The following is a 22,207-nucleotide window of genomic DNA, read 5'->3' as shown; positions in this document are numbered from 1 at the left end:
TATTTAGAAATGTGCTAAGGAACAGAAAGGAGACTGAAATAGCAGAGAACAAGGAATAATTGTATTGCTTGAGTGTCTGTAGTGTATCTGTAGTGTGTCATCCATACAATTGGGCCTCTCTTATATAGAGAGTGAAGAGTCACACATGAAAAGGTGTGTACTCCAAAGTGTATGTGCATGAAGATGTGGCTTCCAGATATGACCAACGACTTCTATCAACAGTTGTTCCAACCCGAGCTTCAAGTCCTTGCAAGCTCTCTTCCACAGTCTTGAAAAGAAGGAAAGGGAGAAGGACAATCGCCAATGAAGACCGATTAGTCTACTAGGCGCTACTTACAAGGTCTTAGCCTACGTCTTGAGCTTGCAGTCGCAACCCTCCTCACGGATATCATTCACGACGGGCAGACAAGTTTTTTTCGTAAACGCAACATATCTTCACCTTTTTGGGAGGCGATTGATTGAGCCTGAGAGGAGTCTCCATCTGTTGTGATCCTTCCTTTGGGTTTCGAGAAGACTTGTCACAAGGTGAAGTGGTCTTTTCTCGAAGGCACCATGCAAGATTGGGCTTTTCAAACAAATGAATTCAGGAAGTATCAGCCATGTATGCATGGAGTTGTCAAATGCTCATTCGAGAGTATCTCTCGTTTTTTGTCGTGTCTATGGACCAGCATCAGGCCACGAAAGATCTCTTGTTTCTTCTAGATGGTGGCGAATGGAGGTTTGCCCATTGGCCCATTGGCTAAAGGAGTTGCAGGTATATGGTAGTCACCATTGTCAAGCAAACAGAGTTCAGGAGGCGATCCCACATTCTCAAGGGCTGCCCCGTGCAAAGGATCTAGATGGGTATCCTTGGGATTGTTGCAAACAAGTTGGTTTTTTTTGTCACGATCTGTGACGTATTCCTTTCTCTATATCTAGACTTATGGATGGTTTGATGAATGGACACTTGTGAAAGGGTATGCCCTTTCGACGGGGGACTTCCTATGAGGCACAACCCTTCACAAGAGACATTCTATGGAAGAGACACTTCTATTGTAATGTACCCTCTCATCAAGGGTCACACCCTTCACAAGGGGTACATCTTTCAGGTCTGAGTACTTGCTCCCACAGCCGTTGGAGTTATGTCCACGCTGAATGGTGGCCAACGGGATGAAAAAATCTTGTTGTACCCACCATGCTTGCAAAGAAAGGTACGAGAACTCAACGCGATGATTCTTTGTATCTTGGAGGTTGAGCTACACACTCTCATGATGGTCTATGAGCCAATTGTGAGATCGAGTCCTACTCTTTGAGTCCCTTTTTGGAAGACAGATCCCGCCTTAGTGATCTCTTTCGCTCTTGAAGAGACTCATCGACGAAGAGCTTGGGATTGGAGCTCTTCGTTGCTTGGATCACATCTGCCACCCAAGTCTAACCACCCCTAGGAGGGCTCTCAGTTGCTGCCAAATCTCTGTCATGGCCTGCTGCACCTCTTCTTGCTGATCTAAAATTTGGACCTCCTTTTGTGAGAGTCCACGGCAGGGCTGCTCTAGGTAAAGTACAATCACCGAGTGATCTGACATAGTAAGACCTGCCTAAATGTCTGTAGCTCCCCCTTTGTCCATTGCCCCATCCCCCACATAGAACCTGTCAAGTTGCTCTAGCAGGCGATATGCCTCCATTGGCGGAAGGAGAAGCAAAGATTGTTGGGAAGTTTGGAAAGCTTTACCTCTCTCATCAGGTCATGACCATTGATTGCAAAAATGAATTGTTCTCTCGTGCTCCTCTTAGGCGTTGGCATGCTTGAAAAAGAGGCCCGGTCCCTCAAAACTTTAGGTTGTTGAAGTCACTTCCAATAACCTGAGTCAACATCGGGGAGGCTCTTAGTAAGCCACCTCCAGAAAGAAAAGCGTTGCGGTCTACAAGCATGGGTGTACACGTTCAGGATCTCAAAGCTGGAGTTACCAATCTGTAAACCAATCCACATTGCCTGTCATGTGATAAGATGGCTAGCACACTACTGGAACATCTGAGTTGAACCTCCGATCCCAATTGGAGCACAACTATTGCAAGGCTCAAACCCCATATGTACGTATGTATGTTGAGAAGCCTAAGTGGACGATAGCCGCGTCGTCGTGGAAAATCCACTTCTCCCTCCCCTGGGGTCCCATCCACTCCTCCATCATGCATAACATTTAGGTCCTCATCATGAGATCAAATGCATGGGCGTCCACTTCTCCTCTCCCGAGGGGTAATGAATTGCTCCAATGGATCCCCCTTTCTAGGTTGCAGGATCAAAGCTGTCATCTCCAAGTTGAGGGGGCAATGATCCAGGACGTTAAGGTCGAAGCTTCTAGAACTCGCACGAAAGGGGCTATCTTGAACAAGGTATCGGACCTAGAAGTTAAGAAAAAGGGGCCATTTGCCTTAGTTTGCTTTGTGGGAGCTACATCTTGTGCCGAGAGAGGGTCGGGTTGGTTTGGGATTGAGAGGAAGATTGTAGAGATCGAGAGGGAGAGGCCAAAGCCATGCCCTTTCTTGTTGGCTTGGGCACCGAGGGGTAATGGGACTCCACGATGAGGGGGAGAGGGGAGAGGAGGAATCAAGAAGGGGGGCGGAGGGGGAGAGGTTTGGTATACGGAGGATGAGTGGTAAGAACGGCTGCGGGAGGAAGGGGAGAGGGGTACGGAGGTAGGTGGAGGGAGGCGGAGGGGGAGGGGGAGGGGGATGGAGGATCTGGGGCGGCGGAGGGGACTAGAGAAAAATGGGAGGGATAGGGGGGAAGGTGATACATGCTCTCTAATGTCATGCCTCTATACAGTTTCTTGAGTACTTCGGGCCTTTGACTTTGGTAGGTTGGTTGGGGGGTCAACTCAGGGGTCTGAGATCGACTTGAGGGGGACTCTGCTTGCTTGCTTCCCCTCCAAAGAGGGAGGGGGGGGGGGGGAGGGGGCGATACCCTCTCTGCTGTCGTTCGTTGTTGAAGATGGCTTCTTGTCGGGCTTCTTCATCTCCACTTTGGTCCAAGTCCCCTTGGAGGGCTCCACCCAGGGGGTTTGGGCTCCTGTTGACGCTCAGCCTTGTCGTCACGAAACTCCTGTTGTTGCCCTTGATGATGTTGCGAGGGAGGGGGGCCTATCCTGCCACCCTAGGATAGGCTCGCGTTGAATCGCCCATCCTTCTACAACGAATGGGAGACCAAATACCTCAACCCTCTTTCCGAGCTCTCCCCAACCATAGAGTGTCTTAAGGAATATCTCATCCGGTAGAGTCTTTGGAGACTCAACGATCACCGGTGCGGGACCCCATCATATGCCAAAAACGTAGCTGCAGTGGTTGGTGGGACTCAAGTGCTGCGTCAAGGCACCCTTTGATGGAGGGCGAGATTGGCCGACACTCCTTCCGGAGCCTTGAGAAGTGGAGTCTTATGTGACTCAATGATCACCTTAAGGGGCGGGACCCCCATCATTTGCAAAAATGTAGCTGCTGTGGTTGGTGAGGACTTGAGCACTGTGCCAAAGCACCTGCCGATGGAGGACAGATAGGCCGATACTCCTTCGAAACCCTTGAAAAGCGGAGTGTCCCCGAGAAACTAGGGATGAAAAGAATACTAAGTGCTGACTGAGGAAGATGGTTCCCGGCTCCACCAAGGCTTTGTTGTGTTGGGGGAACTCAATTGGACGAGGAAGTTTCCCCTCCCACAGATGGTGGCCTGCTGAATATGATCACCCTCTAGCCCCAAGCTTGTCTAGATTCAATTGCGAACCTGCCTCGTCGTGGGTGTGAGGCCGACGCTATGGCCCACCAGTGTTCTTGTCTTGGAGATACTGAACAGCTGCATGCACCTTCTGTTTGTCTTCTGGAGAAAGGATAACTGAAGGGGTGTGGGAGCCGAGGGAGCTGCCATGAGAGCCCCTTTGGCTAGATCAAAGAAAAGTTCACCACTTGGATTTTCGAACCCCAAAATAATGAACCAAAGAACCTCTCGTGATAGCTGAGGGAGAAGAGGCACAGGGGGAAGAAGACAAGGAAAAAGAAAGCAAAGGAAGGCTGCTGAGAGCAGGCAGAAGAAGGGAAAGAGGGGCAGCTGCGAATGATAGCTGCAGCCCAAAAGAAAAACTCAAGTGGGATGTTTGGGCAAACAAGATCTGAGCGGGTTTGGGCAGACAAGATCTACGTGCAGCCCATCACTGCACAGTGCACACCCCGACCCGAAAGGAAGACTCCAAGGCACTCTGCATGAAGTGCCGCCACCAAGACGTGGAAAAAACCCCTTACACAGTTGCGGCTGTGCTAAGGGATGCTGCACCACCTTCATAGAAACCCTCGGCAACATCTGCGGATAAAGTTGTGGTGGGAGAGGAGGGCGACTAAGGTGGAAGAGGAAGGAGTGAGTATAAGGGAAAAAAAACAGCTGCACGAAAGGGAAGAAGGAACCAAAAGCAGGAGGGGGGGACTAAAGGAAGAACAGGTGCAGCTGAGGGGGTGGGGGAGCCAGGGGAGAGCTAGGGTGACAACGGAAGGGGTGGAGGGGGGGCTAGCAAAGGAGGAGCTCGAATAGTGCTGTAGATTGTTTGCTATGCTGAAGAGGCCTTATAAAGGTTGGTTGACAAGGGTATTAAGTATTGACTAGCTTTTGGATTTGCTCAAGAAAAAATAGACTTTTCTTTTAAAAAGTGTTGTGTTATAAGGATGAGTTTGGGCATGTTCCTGCTAGTCCCTGCTATGCGTGATGGAGTTTATGGTTTTCAATCTTATGAGTGACTTTCGTGAGATTGAAACTGCACTATGTTGTGTTTTTAGAGGATGAGTTTGGGAATGTTCCTGGATTCATATAAATTATTTGCTTTTAATAAGAGTTATTGTACTGTCTTTTTCCTTTTCTGAAGTTCTGTAATGTACATTAAACCCAAGGCATTGAATGATGCAGATTGAATTGCAAAGGGCAGTGGATCAGCAGAAAGCAGAGCTGGATGCTAAGAAGGCAGAGTGTGAAGTGGCCCTGGCAGAGCTGGAAAGGCAACGGAAATCCTTCTCAGAAGAAAGAGAGGAGCTTGATCGGAAAAGGGACACAGTTCAAGATTTAGAAAGTGAAATTCACCGCAAAGAGGAGAAACTGGCAAAAAGAGAGCAACAGCTGGAAAAGAAGTCTGAGAAGCAGAAAGAGAAGGATAAGGAAATAGATTTGAAATCAAAGGCACTTAGAGAGAAGGAACGTGCTGTGAAAACTGAGGAGAAACAACTGGAGGTAGAGAAGAAGGGAATTGAAGAAGAACGGGAAGCTGCAAAGGTATTGCTAGAAGAGGCTGGAAAATCGAGGGCAGATATTGAACTAGAGAAGCAAAAGATTTTAGAAGAGCAAGAGAAACTTAGAGTTACTGAACAGGAAAGGGAGGAGTTACTTAAATTGCAGACTTGTTTAAAAGAGGAAATAGATGATTGCAGGGCTCGCACTAAAGCAGTGGCCATGGAGGCTGAACAATTGAAGAAAGAGAAAGAAAGATTTGAGAAGGAATGGGACATTCTTGATGAGAAGCGAGAGGAGCTGAAGAAAGAGCTTGAAAGGGCCGATCAAGAGGCACAGAGGGTATCCAAATGGTTGCGTGATGAAGAGGCCAGGTTGAAGCAAGAGAAAAGATCATTGAGAGAGCAAATTCTGAAAGATTCTGAAACATTGCGACTTGAGAAGGAAGCTTTCACCAGCACTGTAGAACATGAAAGGGGTGAATGGTTTGCTTCAGTAGAAAAGGAAAGAGAGGACCTTTTGAGGGACCTAGATGTTAAGAGGCGAGATTTGGAGAGAACTATAGAGAAGCGAAAAGAGGAAATGGAAAAGCAGCTCAAGGAAATGGAATTGAGGATGAAAAAGGATGCAGAGAGGGAAAAGGAAAAATTAGGAACACTAAGAAACCAGGCTGAAAAGAAAGTAGAGGAAGCAAACCAAGAGAGGCTCAAGATTGAGAAAGAACGGCAAGAACTCATGAAACTCCGTGAAGAGTCTGAGAGAGAGTGGGTGGAAATCAGGAAAGATATTGAGGAATTGCAGGTACAGAGAGAGAAGCTGAAAGAGCAGAGGGAAGGCTTGATCAAAGAAAGGGAGGAGACCCTGCAGGAGGCTGATAAGTTGAGAAAATTGAGGCAAGATCTAAAGGTTGGAGATGATAGCACCAGATCGGAGCAGCAAATACTACAAAGGAACGATGTTGAAGGCTTGATATCAACTGCCGACCAGCAGCATTTGCCTCTCGTACAGGAATCAACTCTTGAGAAAGGCATTTCATTTCCACCCATAGTCAATAGCAACACGACTCCTGAAAAATCCTTGGGAACTCCAAGCCGACTTTCTTGGTTGCAAAGATGTGTTTCAGGGCTCTTTCTTTCTCCGGAAGCAAAGTCTGCAAAGTTTGTTTTCAAGGGAGATACAAAAGGTCTAAAAGAAAGTGATGACGGGAACTGGAAAGCTCCTGCAGCACATTCTCCTGATGAGCATGGCAGTCAACAACCACAGGAGACACTAGTTGATGGAGAAGATAGCGAGGCTGCACATCTGTCGAGATCGAGTGGCAGCTTTACTCCAGATCATGTCTATGGTGTTAAAGGAAAGCATCACTCCGGACAAAGGTGGAAAGGTAAGGGTTTCAAGAGAACACGCTCTATACATGCTGTTGTGGAGGATGCAAAGGCTTTCTTGGAACCCTATCAGGAAAGGAAAGGGACTGGCAAAGATGCTTCGGATGGTGATAGAGAGGAAGGACTGTTGGAGATGGAAGAAGGATTTGAAGAAGGTAAGGATGGAGATTCTATTGTACCATCGGCTAGTGAGCAGGATAAAGATACTAAATCCAGCAGACAAGCAAGAAAACGGCGGCGCCAACAAGCTAATGAAGAAATGAGTGACACAGATGCAGAAGATATGGAAGCTGAATCTGAAATTGGGGCTGGTGGAAAGAGGAAGCGACGTCAGCGTGATATTGGGAGTAGTGCAAATGGTGATTCTGGAAAAGAGACTCCTGGAGTCAAGCGCTACAATTTTAGGCGTTCTACCATGTAAGACATCTTCAATTTCTGTGTGTACCTTGAAGTGCTCCTATTTTTTCAAAAATTGATTAGTTTTAAAGGAACTGTGCCTCTGAGAACTAATCTTCAGCAGGGCGTTTGAAAGTGGCTGTGATGTACTGGCTGATACTTTTGGTATGGATTCTTTACCAAGTAGCTTGTGCAAGTATGTAGGATGCATTTTATGACATGGTTGAATTCTCCTTTAGTGCTAGCCTTTGTCACGGCTGAGTCTGCCCTTCACCTCTGGAGTGCTGACAGAAACTCAGTATGAAGACCTTTGTATAAATGGATGCTCAAGTATGTGTAGGTGTGTGGATTTATATGTGTGAGAGCATATGTTTATACTGTGGTCGACACCCACTGTTAGGCGCTGATAACGTCAATGGGGATATCATAGTAGCTAGTCCCTGCTATGCTTGATGGAGTTCATGGTTTTCAATCTTATGAGTGACTATTGTTTGATTGAAACTGCACCGTGTGTTATAATTTTAAGAGGATGAGTTTGCGCATGTTCTTGGATTCATCTAGATATATGGTTGAATTCAATTAATTATAATCTGGAAATCTAACTGGTCATAGTTTTGTTGGAATAGGACTGGTCACCTCCCCACCTGTGAGCCACCATATGAGGAGTGCATTGGGGGGGTGGACCATAGAGTAGTAATAGGCATGGGGCTGCCACATGGGCAGCACATGAGCTGTAATGGGGCAGCAGAGAGAATGTGGAAGTACCTAGAAGAGGAGATCTACCATGGAGGGAAGGTCTGGTTCTAGATGTTCCTGGATTCATCTAGATATATGGTTGAAATTAATTATAATCTGGAGATCTAACTGGTCATAGTCTTGTTGGAATAGGACCGGTCACCTCCCCACCTGTGAGCCCCTATATGAGGAGTGCATTGGGGGGGTGGACCATAGAGTAGTAATAGGCATGGGGCTTGCAATTTGCAATTTTTTTAAAGGGGGGGGGAAGGGAAGGAGGTTTGCAATTTGCAGGTTCTTAACACAAATCCAGTCTCGCAAATTTCATGAATCTTGATTGCAATTTCTGAATTGCAAAATTGCAGGGTTTTTTTTTGGGGGGTAAATCGCTTATTGCAATTTTCTTGAATCTTGATTTCGAATTGCAATTTTGCAAGCTTTTTTGTTTCTCTTGGAATTTAAAAATTGTGCATGGAAAGGATTAAGGGTGGTGAATGGGAGTATGTGGATGTTCTTGCAACCTTGGGCAAGGGTATGTAGACTAGAAGTCCCTTGCGTATGATGTAATAACCATTTTCTTGTTTCTCAAACATTTCTCCCTATAGCCCAATATTTTCTCAGGTATGTGCTTTATTTGCAGGGGTACGTTCTAGAAAGCAATGTTTGTTGTTCAAAGTTAAATGTTCACTTTCAAATTTTAATACCATCTCCAATCTGAAAGATTAGGGAACTAGGATGTTGACGGAGCTGGGATGTTGATGGAGCATTTGAAGATGTTTCATGTCCTTCATCGAAATCACCTCCATGCCAAGTAGCCTTCATAGCCGTACCATCTTGTATGCAGCTCCACAAGCAACTTGGTGCTGATGATAAGGCTTGTTGCTTCTCACTGCTCCATGAGATTGCTTCGAACCCGGAGTACAATTGTCCTATGTCATAGATCTGCTCGTGCTTGGACCTCCCCCCCAAGCTAAGTCACGCCAACTTTGAGGCTTCGCTCTTGCTCCACCATGTCCGGAATGCCACAAATCACCAAGATGAGTACCTATAAGAGAAGAAAGTACAGAGAGTTTGTAGACCCGTGGTCAATTGCTCCTTTCGAAACTACCAGGCTTGTCGCTTTGTTTTTGATAGCCACTAACTCCTCTTCAAACTCCATGCGCTTGCCAGCCTTGCAATCTTCATACTCTGACAATAGGAGTCGGAATATGAAGTACCTAGGGGGTATGCTTCCCCCCTCTTGCCATTGGGAATGATGTTTAGCTTGTCCTCACCTTGAACTGTTATAGTGGATTTATCATCGATGCAGATACTTCCTGATTGCCATCGAAGGTCTAGAATTGCTCTCGGGAAAGAGTTATGTGCCTAAAAGCACCACTATCCTTTCGAGGCTCACCTATGGGTTGACCCATCACCTCCCTACTTGAAGAAAATGGAAATCTAGTGTCCATGATCTCCACTTGTACAAACGTTGGGGTTGTCACGGCTGATGCAGATGAACCGGTACCTTGCTTGTGGCTCCGCTTCGGGCACTCCTCCAGTATTGACCCTTCTTGCCACAGTGGTTGCAACTTGAATTCGCCTTCAAGGTCTCATGATCTGCATCAGACTTCTTTTTTGACGACTTTCCTTTATCTTTGTTGTTGTTGTTCCGCCACCTAAGAGAAGATTGCTATTCCACATAAAAGTGCCAAACATTGGACTTCTTGGGCTGGCTTCCTTGTTGCAAGGTTTAAAGATATGCCTAATTTTTTATGAAGCCTCTTTTGCAATAACAAAAACAAAATTAATTTTGAAGAAAACGAACAACAAAAGTAGAAAGCAACTGTTCAATGCACGCCATTGCTGATTACTTTTCAACTTTACTCTTTTCATTCAGCATTAGAGCAGAAAGACAACCTTACATAGGAACTAACCCAACCTTCATCCCCTTCATCGGATTCTGCACCAATCACTTCCTTGCCTTGTCGTTTTAAAGGCTTGCCTAGTGACTCTACTCTCCCGTTTGGTAAATATCATCATATCCTCATGAAATACCACAATGATGAGACAAGATTCAAAGAGGGGTAAGAGCATCCAATAAAGTAGCTATTCTCGCCATGCATATACTTGCAAGTAATGTTGACCGCAGTGAAGATGACCATGCTAAATACATGCTTCAATTGAAGTTAGGGCCTTCATGGGCCATCTTCATGGCAATCTTCTACTTCTCGAAAGAAACTTCCTTCACACAGGATGGAAAATTGCAAACAGGTCACCCTCCACTTGTCAACGTGCCTCACGAGACTATATTAAGTTAAATTATTTCAGTGTATTTCTATATTTAATAAAAGCAGCCTTCAGTTAACTAAAGGGCAGTAAACCGTAACGATCATAGCATTCACACCTTCTATAGCCACCTTGCATCATTCCCAATCACTTCCATTAATTAACTGCCACTGAAAAACACTTGGAAATAAATTGAAAACAATTGGATGGAGGCTAGAATGCCCCTGCTCAAAGAAACATTACACGAGACACCACACTGGCCCCAAATACCTTGGCGCCCCTTTCGGTATTTATCTAATTCTTTAATAGTGGAACTCCGCTTTACAACAAGGGCGCACCCTTATACTGTTCTGCTTGCATTTTCCACTACCAGAGCCAATCCTTGGCCTCGGCCTGCATCCAATTCTAGTGCACCATTAGTACCCAAGTGCGAGGGTCAAAACTAAGGCATTTCTCATCAACTGTGACACTTGACTGTGACAAGGCATCAATGCAAATCCCCAGATGTGCTCAAATTGCCTTAAGGCATGAGACTGCAACCAATTTGTTCCTCTGGCACCAACCAGGCATACCCTCTATGACTGGGTATCTACTTACAGCCTGTAATGCCCAGAAATAACTCCAAACAACAAAATGCAAAGCAACAAACCTTCCAAGATAGCAAAAGCAAACCAAAAGGAAGTCAGAATGTATATAACCGCTGTCCATGGGAGAAGGGCAGGCTTTTTCCTGCACCTATCCTCTGCCCAACCCCCCAGGGGTGTAGAAAAGACTTCCAACCAAGGGAAAAAGAGAGAGTGAGAGATACAGATTCTGAGAGCTGAGAACAGAAAGAAGAGTGGGTGTAGAGGCTTGGGCAAGTGAAGAAGGGCTAATCTTCCATGGCAAAATCCACCTGCAGCTTGGAATTGACCCGTGCAGCTTCAAATGACAGCCCTGCTTCGAAAATGAGTGCTTCAGAATGTGTGCAGCAGCAATTCAGCGATCAAAAACACATCCAGATGCGGGCAGCAGCCTTGGGGTACGTGCAGCTGTCTCGGGAGGCATGCAAACAGCAAACCAGCGTCAAACCAGGTCTGTACAACAGCAACTTGCTACTCTAGAGAGCAATTGCTTGTAAATTACCAGTAAGCGCTAGATTGGCTAAATGGAATCCCAGAATGTCCCCTATGTGTCCTTTGTGTATGGTGAGGAGAGAGTCCCACATGCATATTTTCTAGGAGTGTTTGGTCACCAGAGGTTTATGGTGTGGAAAGTTAGTAAATGGAAAGATTTTTAGTGGTTAATACATCTGACTTGGAAGAATGCTATTCGCACTGACTGTGAGAGAATGGAGAGAGAGAGAGAGAGCAAGAGAGTGAGAGTTGGAGAGCTGAAAGCTGAGAGCTGAGTTGCAATAGAAGAGTGTGAAGAGTACAACTCAATGAGTGAGAGATAAGGTTTTGTCCTAGTGACAAAACCTCAGTAGTCACTAACCATAGTTAGTGAACTAACTACAGTTAGGGGGGAAAAACTCTTAAAGAGGAAAAAGTGTCCCTAACTAGCTTATTAAATTACATTGGTCACTGCTGAATTATATCTATAATTCTAACACCCCCCTGCAGTGCTAATGTCATGTACAAGGCTGATCAATCACCAAACGGATATAAGTTCAAAGCATTGCGAAATGCCTCAAACTTTTCACGTGGTAGTGCTTTGGTGAAAATATCTGCAACGTTGTCATGTGTGGACACAAAGATCATACTGATCTCTCCTCCATGCAACTTCTCTCTGACGTAGTGATAGTGAACCTCAATGTGCTTGGTGCGAGCATGAAACACTGGATTCTTTGCCACTGCAATGGCACACTGACTATCAGTGAGAATTGGAGAAGGACCCTCCAAAGACAGATGAAGATCAGCAAATAGACGTCGCAGCCAGACACATTCAACTGTTGCTGTGAAAGCTGCCCTGTACTTAGCTTCACATGATGAGGTAGCCACTGTAGATTGTTTCTTGCTCAGCTAGGAAATGCAAGATTTACCCAAAAAGAAACAATTGCCACTAGTGGACTGCCTTGTATCATAATCACCAGCCCAATTTGAATCACCGTAGGCATGCATCCGCAAGTCACCCCCCCTGGGAAATAGCAAGCCAAAAGACTTCGTGCCCTGCAAATAACGGAAGATGCGCTTAACTGCCTGCCAATGCATAGTTTTTGGGCTGTGCATGTACCTGCTCACCTGAGATACTGCAAACTGAATATCAGGTCTAGTGTTGCAGAGATATATGAGGCATCCAACAGCCTGACTGTAAAGTGTGGCATCAACTAATTCTCCTGCATCATGCATTGTGAGTTTCAGCCCCGGCTCCATGGAAGTGGCTATGGGCTTACAATCATGCATTTTAAATCTGTCCTAGAGTTTCTGCACATACTTGGACTGAGACATAACAGTGCCACGTCTCTCATGAGAGAACTGGATCCCCAAATAAAAGTGAAGCAGCCCCAAATCTGACATGTCAAAGTTGGTCTGCAAATCAGCTTTGAAATCTGCAATTTTGTCTTCATTGGACCCTGTGAGCAGTAAGTCATCGACATAAAGAAGGATGACTAAAATTTCCCCCCCATCCATCTTGATGTAGAGGGTGCTCTCAGTAGGACTATTGTGCAGCCCCTTGCTGGTCAAAAAGGCATGAATCTTGGCATACCATGCACAAGGGGCCTGTTTCAGCCCATATAAAGCTTTGTTGAGCTTGCATACATGAAGTGCATTTGCTGTAATTTCAAAGCCTGGAGGTTGTTTGACATACACCTCTTCCAGCAAGTCCCCATTTAAGAAGGTTGTTTTTATGTCCAACTGTGCAGCCATTGCAATAACTGATCGGATGGTGGTCATCCAGGATGTAGGAGCGAATGTCTCCTCATAATCTATGCCCTTTTTCTGAGCATAGCCTTTAGCAACCAGGCTTGCCTTATATCTGTCAATGGAGCCATCTGGCTTCCGTTTGACCTTGAAAACCCATCGTGTGCCAATGGCATGTTTACCTGGTGGCAAGTCTACAACATCCCAAGTCTGATTTTTTTCAATGGACTGCAACTCATCGTGCATGGCATTCATCCAATGCACATTGTCCTTTGTGTCTTCGAATGTGGCAGGCTGCTCCTCATCAAGAAGAGTACCTGCATATGCTGATTCCATTGAATTAGCACCTTCCATGTGCCTTGCTGCACTGCGAGTCCTGCCAGGTAACGGAGCATCAATTTTACTCTCCCTGAGAGTCTGTAACAGCCAGTTTGGGACTGTTTTTGCTGCATGTATGTCTGCAATTTCTTGCTGCACCACCTGTTCCACTGCCTGTGGAGGGGGCAAGACATCCTGTGGCGGAACTAAAGCATCTGGAGGTGGCTGTAAATTCTGATTTGCATCAGAAATATCAGCAGGGGAACCCAAGGCAATGGGTAGCAACCCCTCAAAGACATCCTCTGAAGAAGAAGGCATTTGAAATTCAGCCTGAGTGTGAGCTGAATTTTCAGTAAATATCACATCTCTACTGACTATGATCTTGCGTGTAGCAGGATTGTAGAGACGGTACCCCTTGCTTTCTGCACTGTACCCAACAAATATGCACTTAATGGCTTTATCTAACAACTTGTGCCTAAATTCAACTGGCACATGAGCATAAGCAAGGCATCCAAAGACTCGGAAGTGATCCACTGAAGGCTTTCTCTCATTCCAGACCTCATAGGGAGTTTTTGTTTTTAAAGCCTTAGTGGGAGCCCGATTCAAAATGTAATTGGCACACATCAAACCCTCAAGCCAGAATTTGTGAGGCATGTGTTTGCTTTCAGCATACATCTGTCCATCTCCATGAGAGTTCTATTTTTCCTCTCAGCTTTGCCATTTTGCTGAGGGGTCAGCCTGACTGTGAGCTGATGCACAATACCCTTGCCTTTCAGAAAAGCAACAAATTCTGCAAACAAGTATTCCCCACCTCTATCTGTGCGCAATGTCTGTATCTTGAGTCCGGTTTCATTTTCAACCATGGCTGAAAAGTGTTTAAACACCGTGAACACTTCTGATTTGCGATTCAGCCCAAAGACCCAAGTGAAATTGGAGTAATCATCAATAAATGTAACGAAGTAGAGATGACCACTCAACGATGGAGTCCTCATGGGACCACAGACATCACTGTGTATAAGCTGTAATTTGCGGACAGCTTTAACTGAACCATCCTTCTTGAAGGGGAATCTATGCATCTTGCCTAAAATGCACCCTTCACAGGCATGTGGAGGAGGTATCTCAAGAGGTGGCAATGCATCAACCATGGAATGCTTCTGAAGTGTCATCAAGCTGTTGTAATGCATTTGGCCATATCGGGCATGCCATAATTCTGCATTCTGCATGGCAGCAGTAGGGGTAGAAACTGCAAGAGCATGGGCTGCTCTTTTCTCAAACAGATCAAGCTGAAAAAGCCCACGCAGCAGAGTACCATATAATCTTAAGGCATAATCATCTTCCCTGTCTCGGACAGCACATTTGTCATCCTCAAAGATGACCTGAAATCCAGCTCTGTTAAGAGTGGACACTGAAAGAAGATTTTTGGTTATACCAGGCACATATAAGACATGTGAAAGTCTGAAAATTGAGCCATCAATGGCAGTGAGCTCAACATCTCCTGTGCCACGTATTGAATATGATGAGTTATTGGCACAAGTGACTTTCTTACCAACGGGAGGTGGATGCAAGGAAGTAAAAAGACACTTCCTAGAAGTGATGTGCATCAAAATGTGCTTTGATGCACTGCTGTCAAAATACCAAGTGTTCAGTGTTTCATTGACACTGAAAGCAGATGCATCCGTAGAAGAGTCATAACTGCAAGTAAAAAATGCATAAGTATCATCGTTACAGGTGGCTGTACTATCCCGAGCATCTGGAGCAGCCAGCCTAGAATCTGAAATGCAAGATAAAAAGGCATAATCCTGTCCAACAAAGTTGGCTGCAGCATCCCCACTGTCAGATGCATGAGGAGCTGAATCTGAAACAGCCATACCGGAGCTGTTTTTCTTCTCTTTTGCAAGCCTTTTCCTGCATTCTGCAATGTGATGACCTGGCTTTTTGCAGTAGTGACAAAAACCCTTTTTCTTGGGCTTACTTGCATCATTTTTAGCCTTTTGTGAAGGCTGTCCTGACCCACTGGAAGGCTGATTTACTGATGTCTTTGCCTGTCCCTTTGTTTTTGATTTAAACTTTGAGAGCATGGCTTGTTCACCTGCACGTGAAGCCAAGTTTTTCCTGGTCTGCTCTTCCTGAAGCAGAAGTCCTATCAACTCATGAAAAGTGAGAGGATTTGCACCCCCCTCAATGATCAGTTCAGCGAGGTATGAAAGCTGAGATAAGACTCAGGAAGAGAATTCAGAGTGGTTGTAATCATCTCTGAATCAGGAATAATTTCATCTATGTTTAACAATTGCTCTCTAAGATCCTGTAGCTTTGTGAGGTGGACTGACATGGAGTCACCCTCTTCCATATGTGTATTACTTAACTCTCTTTTCAAGAAAGATACCCTTGCATCATTCCGGGCTGTATACATGCTTTCTAAAATATCCCACGCTGCCTTGGAGGTCTTACACGACCGGATATGCGGAATGATAAATCTTTTCACTGAAAGAGAGATGCATGACAAAGCTAAGGCATCTCGTGAATCCCATCTCTTCTGATATGGAGTAGTAGCAATAGCTGCACCAACAACTTGTTCTGCAGCTACCCCCTGTGCACGACCTCTTCCACCTCCTTTTTGAGGAGGGGTATTAGGTGCCATACCTGCTGGTCGGATCTCACCCCCATTCACATAATCCCATAAATTGCGGGAAATCAGAATATTGCGTAACATAAAACTCCAGAGGGAGTAGTTGGTACCATCCAACTTGTTTTCCTGTGAAAGACCACTGAACTGGAAGTCATTCCGATTTTGCTGGGCCATATCTGAGAAAGAGATTTAAGCAGATACAAAACTGAATTCCCTTACTGGGAATGAAATGCACAACTCCCAAAAAACACAGCCAAGCACCGGCTGTAAATGCAACTCAGATTTCTGTACTTGCACTGTTAGAAATCTGTCCAAGCATCAAAAACTCTCCAGAATCTGCCAAAAGTGCTGCAAAACACTTCAAGAAAGGCAGTATGAACTGAAAACTCCAGAAATTGCTCTCCCAACACAAAAGCCCCAAAATAGGCCTGAAATTGCAACCCGAAAGGGGCAAATTGATCAAAAGCCCCAAATGTTGTAAGAATTGCGCTCTGTCTGCAAATGCCCCCAATTTCACAGCGAGATTGCAGTGTAATTACAAAATACCCAAATTTCTTCAAGAAATTGTAGTGCAAAACTGAAAGCCCCAAATTTCGAGCTTGAAATTGTAACCAGAAAGAGGCAGAAGTACAGAAAGCCCCAAATTTTGCAATTTCAGCAGAAAGCCCCAAATTTTAGACCAAATCTGCAATGTTTGCTCCAAGTGTAGCTCCGAAACTACAAAATGATTGCAATGTCTGCAACAAACAAAATGCCCCAAATGTACTCCCAAAAAACTGAGCCAAACAATGGCTGTCTGCAAAATGAGCCTGCCAAAGATCACCAGCGAGTTTCTCCTGTACGGAATCAGAGATTGTACGGAGGACTACCTGCTGTACGGAAGCAGGACCAGTATGGAAGTACGGAGTACAAAGGTACAGAGTACGGAGAAGGTACGTGTTGGTATGGACGGTGACAGCGAACTGTACGGTGGTGGCAGCGAACTGTACGCACAGGTACGGAAATGTACGGCGAACCGTACAGTCTGATGACGGACTGTACGGCACTTGTACGGACGCGATGTACGACGACCACGCGTGTTGCAGATTTGTACGGCGGGTACGGTACGGTAGGTAAGGTACGGCAAGGTACGGACGCGCAGACCAAGTACGGATTCCGTACAGTCGTACGGACTGTACGGGCGAGGTGTAGCAGCAGGAGCGTGGGTTGTAGGCTGGAGCTGAACGGGGAAGAAGCAGGGAACTGGATCAATTGCTCTGATACCAAATGTGAGAGAATGGAGAAAGAGAGAGAGAGAGAGAGAGAGAGAGTGAGAGCTGGAGAGCTGAAAGCTGAGAGCTGAGTTGCAATAGAAGAGTGTGAAGAGTACAACTCAATGAGTGAGAGATAAGGTTTTGTCCTAGTGACAAAACCTTAGTAGTCACTAACCATAGTTAGTGAACTAACTGCAGTTAGGGGGAAAAAACTCTTAAAGAGGGAAAAGTGCCCCTAACTAGCTTATTAAATTACATTGGTCACTGCTGAATTATATCTATAATTCTAACAGTGACAGAGGTAAGTTGAATGATGTGATTTTCAGTTGTTGGCAATTGGTAAGGGCAATAGTGATTAGGCACATTTTGGAAGTTTAGAAATTCGATGGTTTTCAACAAGTGCCATGGTGTAGGTCTACTTCAGGAAGAAGTTATCTTGGATCTGAGCTGAACTCTCAAGTACTTGGGCAAGAAACATCAGTCTCTTTATGCTATTTCATCGGTTATAGATTTCTCATTTACTCATAAGTTTGTTTAAAGTCCCTTACAAACACCTTCTTAGTGTGTAAGGTTAGATGTATTCTAGTCTTAGGAAGGTATATACATCTAATTCAAAAACCATTTCTGGATGTGACTAGTTGAGGCGGCTCTTTGAAGTCCTTGACTTGTCATATTCAGTATCATTAGTTATAAATGTCGAACTGATCGATAAACGGAATAAGTATCGAAATACTCTATGGAAGGGGGGGGGGATCTTTCCAACAAAAGCTTTTGAGTTGATCTGGGCCCTTACAGCATTGCATAAATAATTGTTTAATCCTACGCTAGCAAGATGTACAAGGGTTATGCATTAATTTTAATTAACTTTTAAGTGAGATGTCCCCAACTTCAATTGTCCCTTTGGTGATGGTAGCAGCTAGCAAAGTTTCAAAAGTATTCAGGAACCATGATACATGAGCAAGGTTTGAAGGATTTAAAATATATCTCTTGGTGGTGTTTCAGTACAAAGATGGGAGCCCAGAAAACGTCAAATGATGATAAAGAGAAAACAATATCAGGTCAAGATAAACAAGTTGACGATGACCTGCAGGAAGTGTCATCACCGGATCATGTGAATGTAAGTAGCCTTGCTTAGTCTTGTTTTCACTCTGGAAGGACAGTCGATGTACTGAATGTTGCTGGCTAATTTGGACCCATTGTTTGGGCGTCATGAAATTCGAGATATCTTTGTACTGTGGATCCATCCAGAGGTTGTGTTAGATGACAAGTAGTAAATGTTACCATTGCAAGTGCAGCAATGCTGTTGTATTGCCTTGTACAGTCATCGTTTTCTATCCATGTGCAAATTTTGGAAGGATTTGCTCTGCTTGAAAATACGGAGGGTCCTTGAAGGTTACTGACAAAGAGCTTGGTGATGAGCCTTGTGCCCTTTTCCAACAGTACTTGTTGTGGTTATGGCAGTGCTTCCTAATTCCATATTCCTCGTGCTTTTCCCTCCCTTGGCCTTCTCCCTCGCCCCTAAAAATACTGTCTTTGGTACTTTGGATAGCAGATATTTTCTTTGGTAACCTGTAGTAGAGGTTCAAGGAATGCTTGATGCGTCTGGTACGATTAACATACTGTCCTTCCTGGTCTACAATGTTGGCGCAATATGACTCACATGCAGTGGTGTTATTATTCAAATATCCTTCCAGTTCTGTGAAATCAGAACTATTCATTGTCAACCTACATACTATAAATGCTTTTGTGCATGAATTCGGGTTCATATTTTGGTGAATTGCTGCAGACTTGTTTGTGTTCCTTTTTTTGGTTTTCTTTTTGCAATTTTCAGGGTCTCAGTATCTGTCTAACCTATTCATTCGTTTGCGTACTGATTTCTCCTTTCGAGTTCACCAGGATGTAACAGCTATGACTGATAGTCAAGCTCCAAACGAAAATTCACAGGATTATGATGAAGAGAATTTTACTTTGCAAGTGGCTGTGGAGTTAAGTCGAAGTGGATTCGAGACGGGCACCAATGAAGGTGTTGAACAAGTAGGTGTAGGAATTGGTCGATTTCCTGAACTCGGAGAGGGTCAGGCAGATGATGATGATGGGGATGAAAATGGTGATGCTGAAACAGAGACAGGGGTAGAGGCAGAAGCGGATGCAGAGGGACAGGAAGAACAGGAAGCGGAAGAGGGAGAAGAAGAAGATGGACAAGTTGTAGATGAGGAAGGAGAAGGTGGGGAGCGTGTGGAGGAAGAAGAGGACGAAGAAGAGGAAGAAGAGATGGAAGAGCGAAGCCTAAAACAGAAGTGGTGGGATTACCTGACAACTTAGATAGACTGCTTGTAGCTGCTTCTCATTACATTTTCCTTTTTGCTTTCATTAGCAGATGAGTCATTCTGGAATACTGCATGTCAAAAGAAGGCAGCTCTTGTAAAGTACAGCACTTCGTAGTCTAGCAATTGTAACATGGTCATGTCATGCTTTCAGCCCACAAAATTGAGTCCTTGGATACATGCATTTCTGCATGGCCTCCTGGTTTTGATTCAAAGTTCAGCCTTTGGATGCTGGACATTGTTTGTATGAACAGTCGGACGCTTGAAGCGAGGGGGAAGGTTGGATTAGGTTTTTCAACTAGTCTCTTGTGTACTCCTTATCATCTGATGTGTGAATTTTTAACATTCATGAAGATAGCAGGTTGCCTTTTGATGAGCAAGCAGGCTACTTTCCATATTTCCAATGTTTCAAAGATGATTTGGAAAGATGAGATGCATGTTTGGATGTCAGTTATTGGAAATTGGGTGTCTGTGAGCTGGTAAGACCTGATTTATGAGAGTTAGCTGGCTAGTTTATGGTAGTTAAAGGTTTGTGGTAGATGCATTATTTTTATGGTGAGGTCTTTGACACAGCTGGAATTATCTTTGTGAAATTGCTATCTGAAGGTTTTCCCAATAGCAGAAAAGTCCTGAATGTTGGAACCTGAGTGGGCTTTTCCTTTTACAGTGAGAAGAAGAGGCATTTGTCTGGTGGTGGCTTCAACAGACGATGAAGATGTGGAACTAGATAAGCCTGAAGTTTCTGTAACAGAGTGTGTGAATGCATCCAAGGTATTCAGGTGCACTTACAGCTAAAGGTCTCAACTGTGTTTAATACCGTGCTAGCTAATTATTTCAAACCAAGGGGATTTTGTGTTCATGGATGTTTGAAAAAGCATTATGAGTTCAAGGAGAAATCAGGCATTCTGGTGTTTTGATCAACATGCCCAATTTGGTGTTCTTCCCAACTAAAAGGCGTGGGAAGTATAACTTCTTGTTGTGGCTTTTTTTGGTCTTCTTTCATGCATCATGTGTTAGGAGAGTCAATAATCTAGAAGCACAAAGGCGGTTATTGTCTATGTTTATTTGCCATTAAAGTGGCCAATTGATTATTGCACGAGAAGGAAATATGGAAGTACTTGGAACATATTTCTATATTAATCATTCCTTGCCATGGGCACTGGGTTGTTTGGAAATCTAGCTGCACTAACTACCTAGGATTTCCCAGCTTTTGAAGAATCAATGTAGGTTTAATGTTATCTGGTAACTCCAAGCACCTCTTTGTACTGATGTAGTTTAGGATAGGCTCAAGGATTACAACTTTAGAAGTGCCCGCATATACTGTGTTCTTTCTTTTAAGACATGGTAAGGAACAATCATATGCGAGGGACCAAATATTACGAGGCAATATGTACATGTAAGTAATGATGATATATTCTTGTCACTCTCCTAATCACATTGTAAAGGCCTAGGTACGAATTCACCAAGCAAGCAGCATATGGTTACTTGGATTGGGAATGAGTAGAGTTTCGTTGTAGCAAGATGGGGCATGGTGTTGTGCCTTCCTTTTTCAATTTTGTTGTCTAATGCTTCCCACACTTCTTATGCCTTCTCTAAGCGCTAAAATGATTATTTTACCGTTTTTTTTGGGGGTTACAGGAGACATTACTAAGCGAGGATCCTTTTCTAGTAATGGAAAGCCAAAGTTAGTCAAAAGTCGAAAGGAGGCCATCATGTGGCCTGATTCACTTTCCAAAGTACTCTCTCTGTATGTAAAGAGCTTTTTCTAGCAATGGAAAGCTGACGTGTGTATATTCAAAGTGACTTGGGGAGGCCATATGTGACTATGTAAGGAGCAATGGAAAACCCAACGTGTGTACATTTCAAGTGACTTGGAAGGTTTTGTGTGTTAAGGTGCTTTTTTGAAAGTGTCCTTGTAATATTAGTCAAATTTAGGCCACCACCTTCATGCAAAGCTTGGGAACTGTTTAAGTGGACTCTTGTTGTTGGATAAGGCAAGGTTCATGATACCCCTTTTTGATTTGTGGGTATGTTTGAGCATGCTTTCATTAGTGAGGTATATTAGTATGTATATTCGATGTGTGTTTGGTCTCATTAAAGATAGGTTGTGATGTTTTGCTCACAAGTGCTTGAAATACGTGCTAATCTTTGTCCTCTTCTTGTATTAAGTGTTTTATAAAGCTCTTGCATCAAAGAATTACTTGTTTTGTGAAACCTCATTATTATTAGATTTGGGCATTGCCAAAATCTTACGTGAGGAGGAGAAGAGGTAGTCGAACGGGAGGAACCAATCGGAGGGGAGGGGAGCAGAGCACAAGGGGAGGTGGAGTATAGGTCACCAGGGAGGCAGAGGGGAGGCAACTGTGATGGGGAGGCACAGGGAGATGCTACCAAAGAGGGAGGGAAGGACGGATGGTAGAGGGCCCCTTAATGAACAAGCCATCGCCACCTCGGTCCAACCATTGCATTCATTTCCTCCAACCTTACGATTGCAAAAGTTTTTCATTGGCCAAGCCTCGCCTTAAGATAAAACTTTAATTTGCAACCATTTCAAATAATGCTAATTGAATTTTTCTTTTTTTATTCGATGGGGTCACATATTGGTATTGTGTTGAATTATTATTATAGAATTATATTGTGATTTCAATATTCTAATGTGGAATTTTCTCCAACGGTCACGTAATTCAACCTTGGAAACAAGTTCATTTTTTGGACGGTCCATAAAATTGAGGGGCCATTTTGATGATAGGTCATTTTTTTGACACTTTCAATCCTCAAAAGAACATAATCCTCTTTTAAAATTGTATGTATTCCGTTCTTATTGGCATTTTCGAT

The 22,207-nt window shown here is 44.3% G+C and overlaps 1 protein-coding gene across 9 annotated transcripts in view; it reads left to right on the top strand.

Annotated features, from left to right (window-relative positions):
* The window catches only part of LOC147901229 (uncharacterized), a 53,563-nt gene extending 32,207 nt beyond the window's left edge, over positions 1–21,356 (top strand). The window contains exons 7-11 of one of the 9 annotated variants that reach the window (XR_015541202.1): positions 4,910–7,026; positions 18,051–18,165; positions 19,727–19,851; positions 20,040–20,143; positions 21,011–21,356. Coding sequence is in view for 4 of the 9 variants with exons in the window: in XM_087376212.1 (XP_087232338.1) it covers positions 4,910–7,026; positions 18,051–18,165; positions 18,945–19,348; positions 20,040–20,085 (2,682 nt within the window). In the remaining 5 variants the exon portion in view is untranslated. Of the gene's footprint in view, positions 1–4,909; positions 7,027–18,050; positions 18,166–18,944; positions 19,671–19,726; positions 19,852–20,039; positions 20,292–21,010 lie in introns of those variants that run through there. The other 8 variants (XR_015541200.1, XR_015541201.1, XR_015541204.1 and 5 more) reach the window with 8 other exon arrangements.
* The last annotated feature ends 851 nt before the right edge of the window (positions 21,357–22,207 follow it).

The sequence above is a fragment of the Dipteris shenzhenensis genome, chromosome 6 (assembly GCF_047967505.1).
Source record: "Dipteris shenzhenensis isolate YYH24624 ecotype China chromosome 6, Dip_SZ_1.0, whole genome shotgun sequence".
Lineage (NCBI taxonomy): Eukaryota > Viridiplantae > Streptophyta > Polypodiopsida > Gleicheniales > Dipteridaceae > Dipteris > Dipteris shenzhenensis.
Note: the sequence above shows the minus strand (reverse complement) of the source record. Positions and strands in the feature narration are given on the sequence as shown.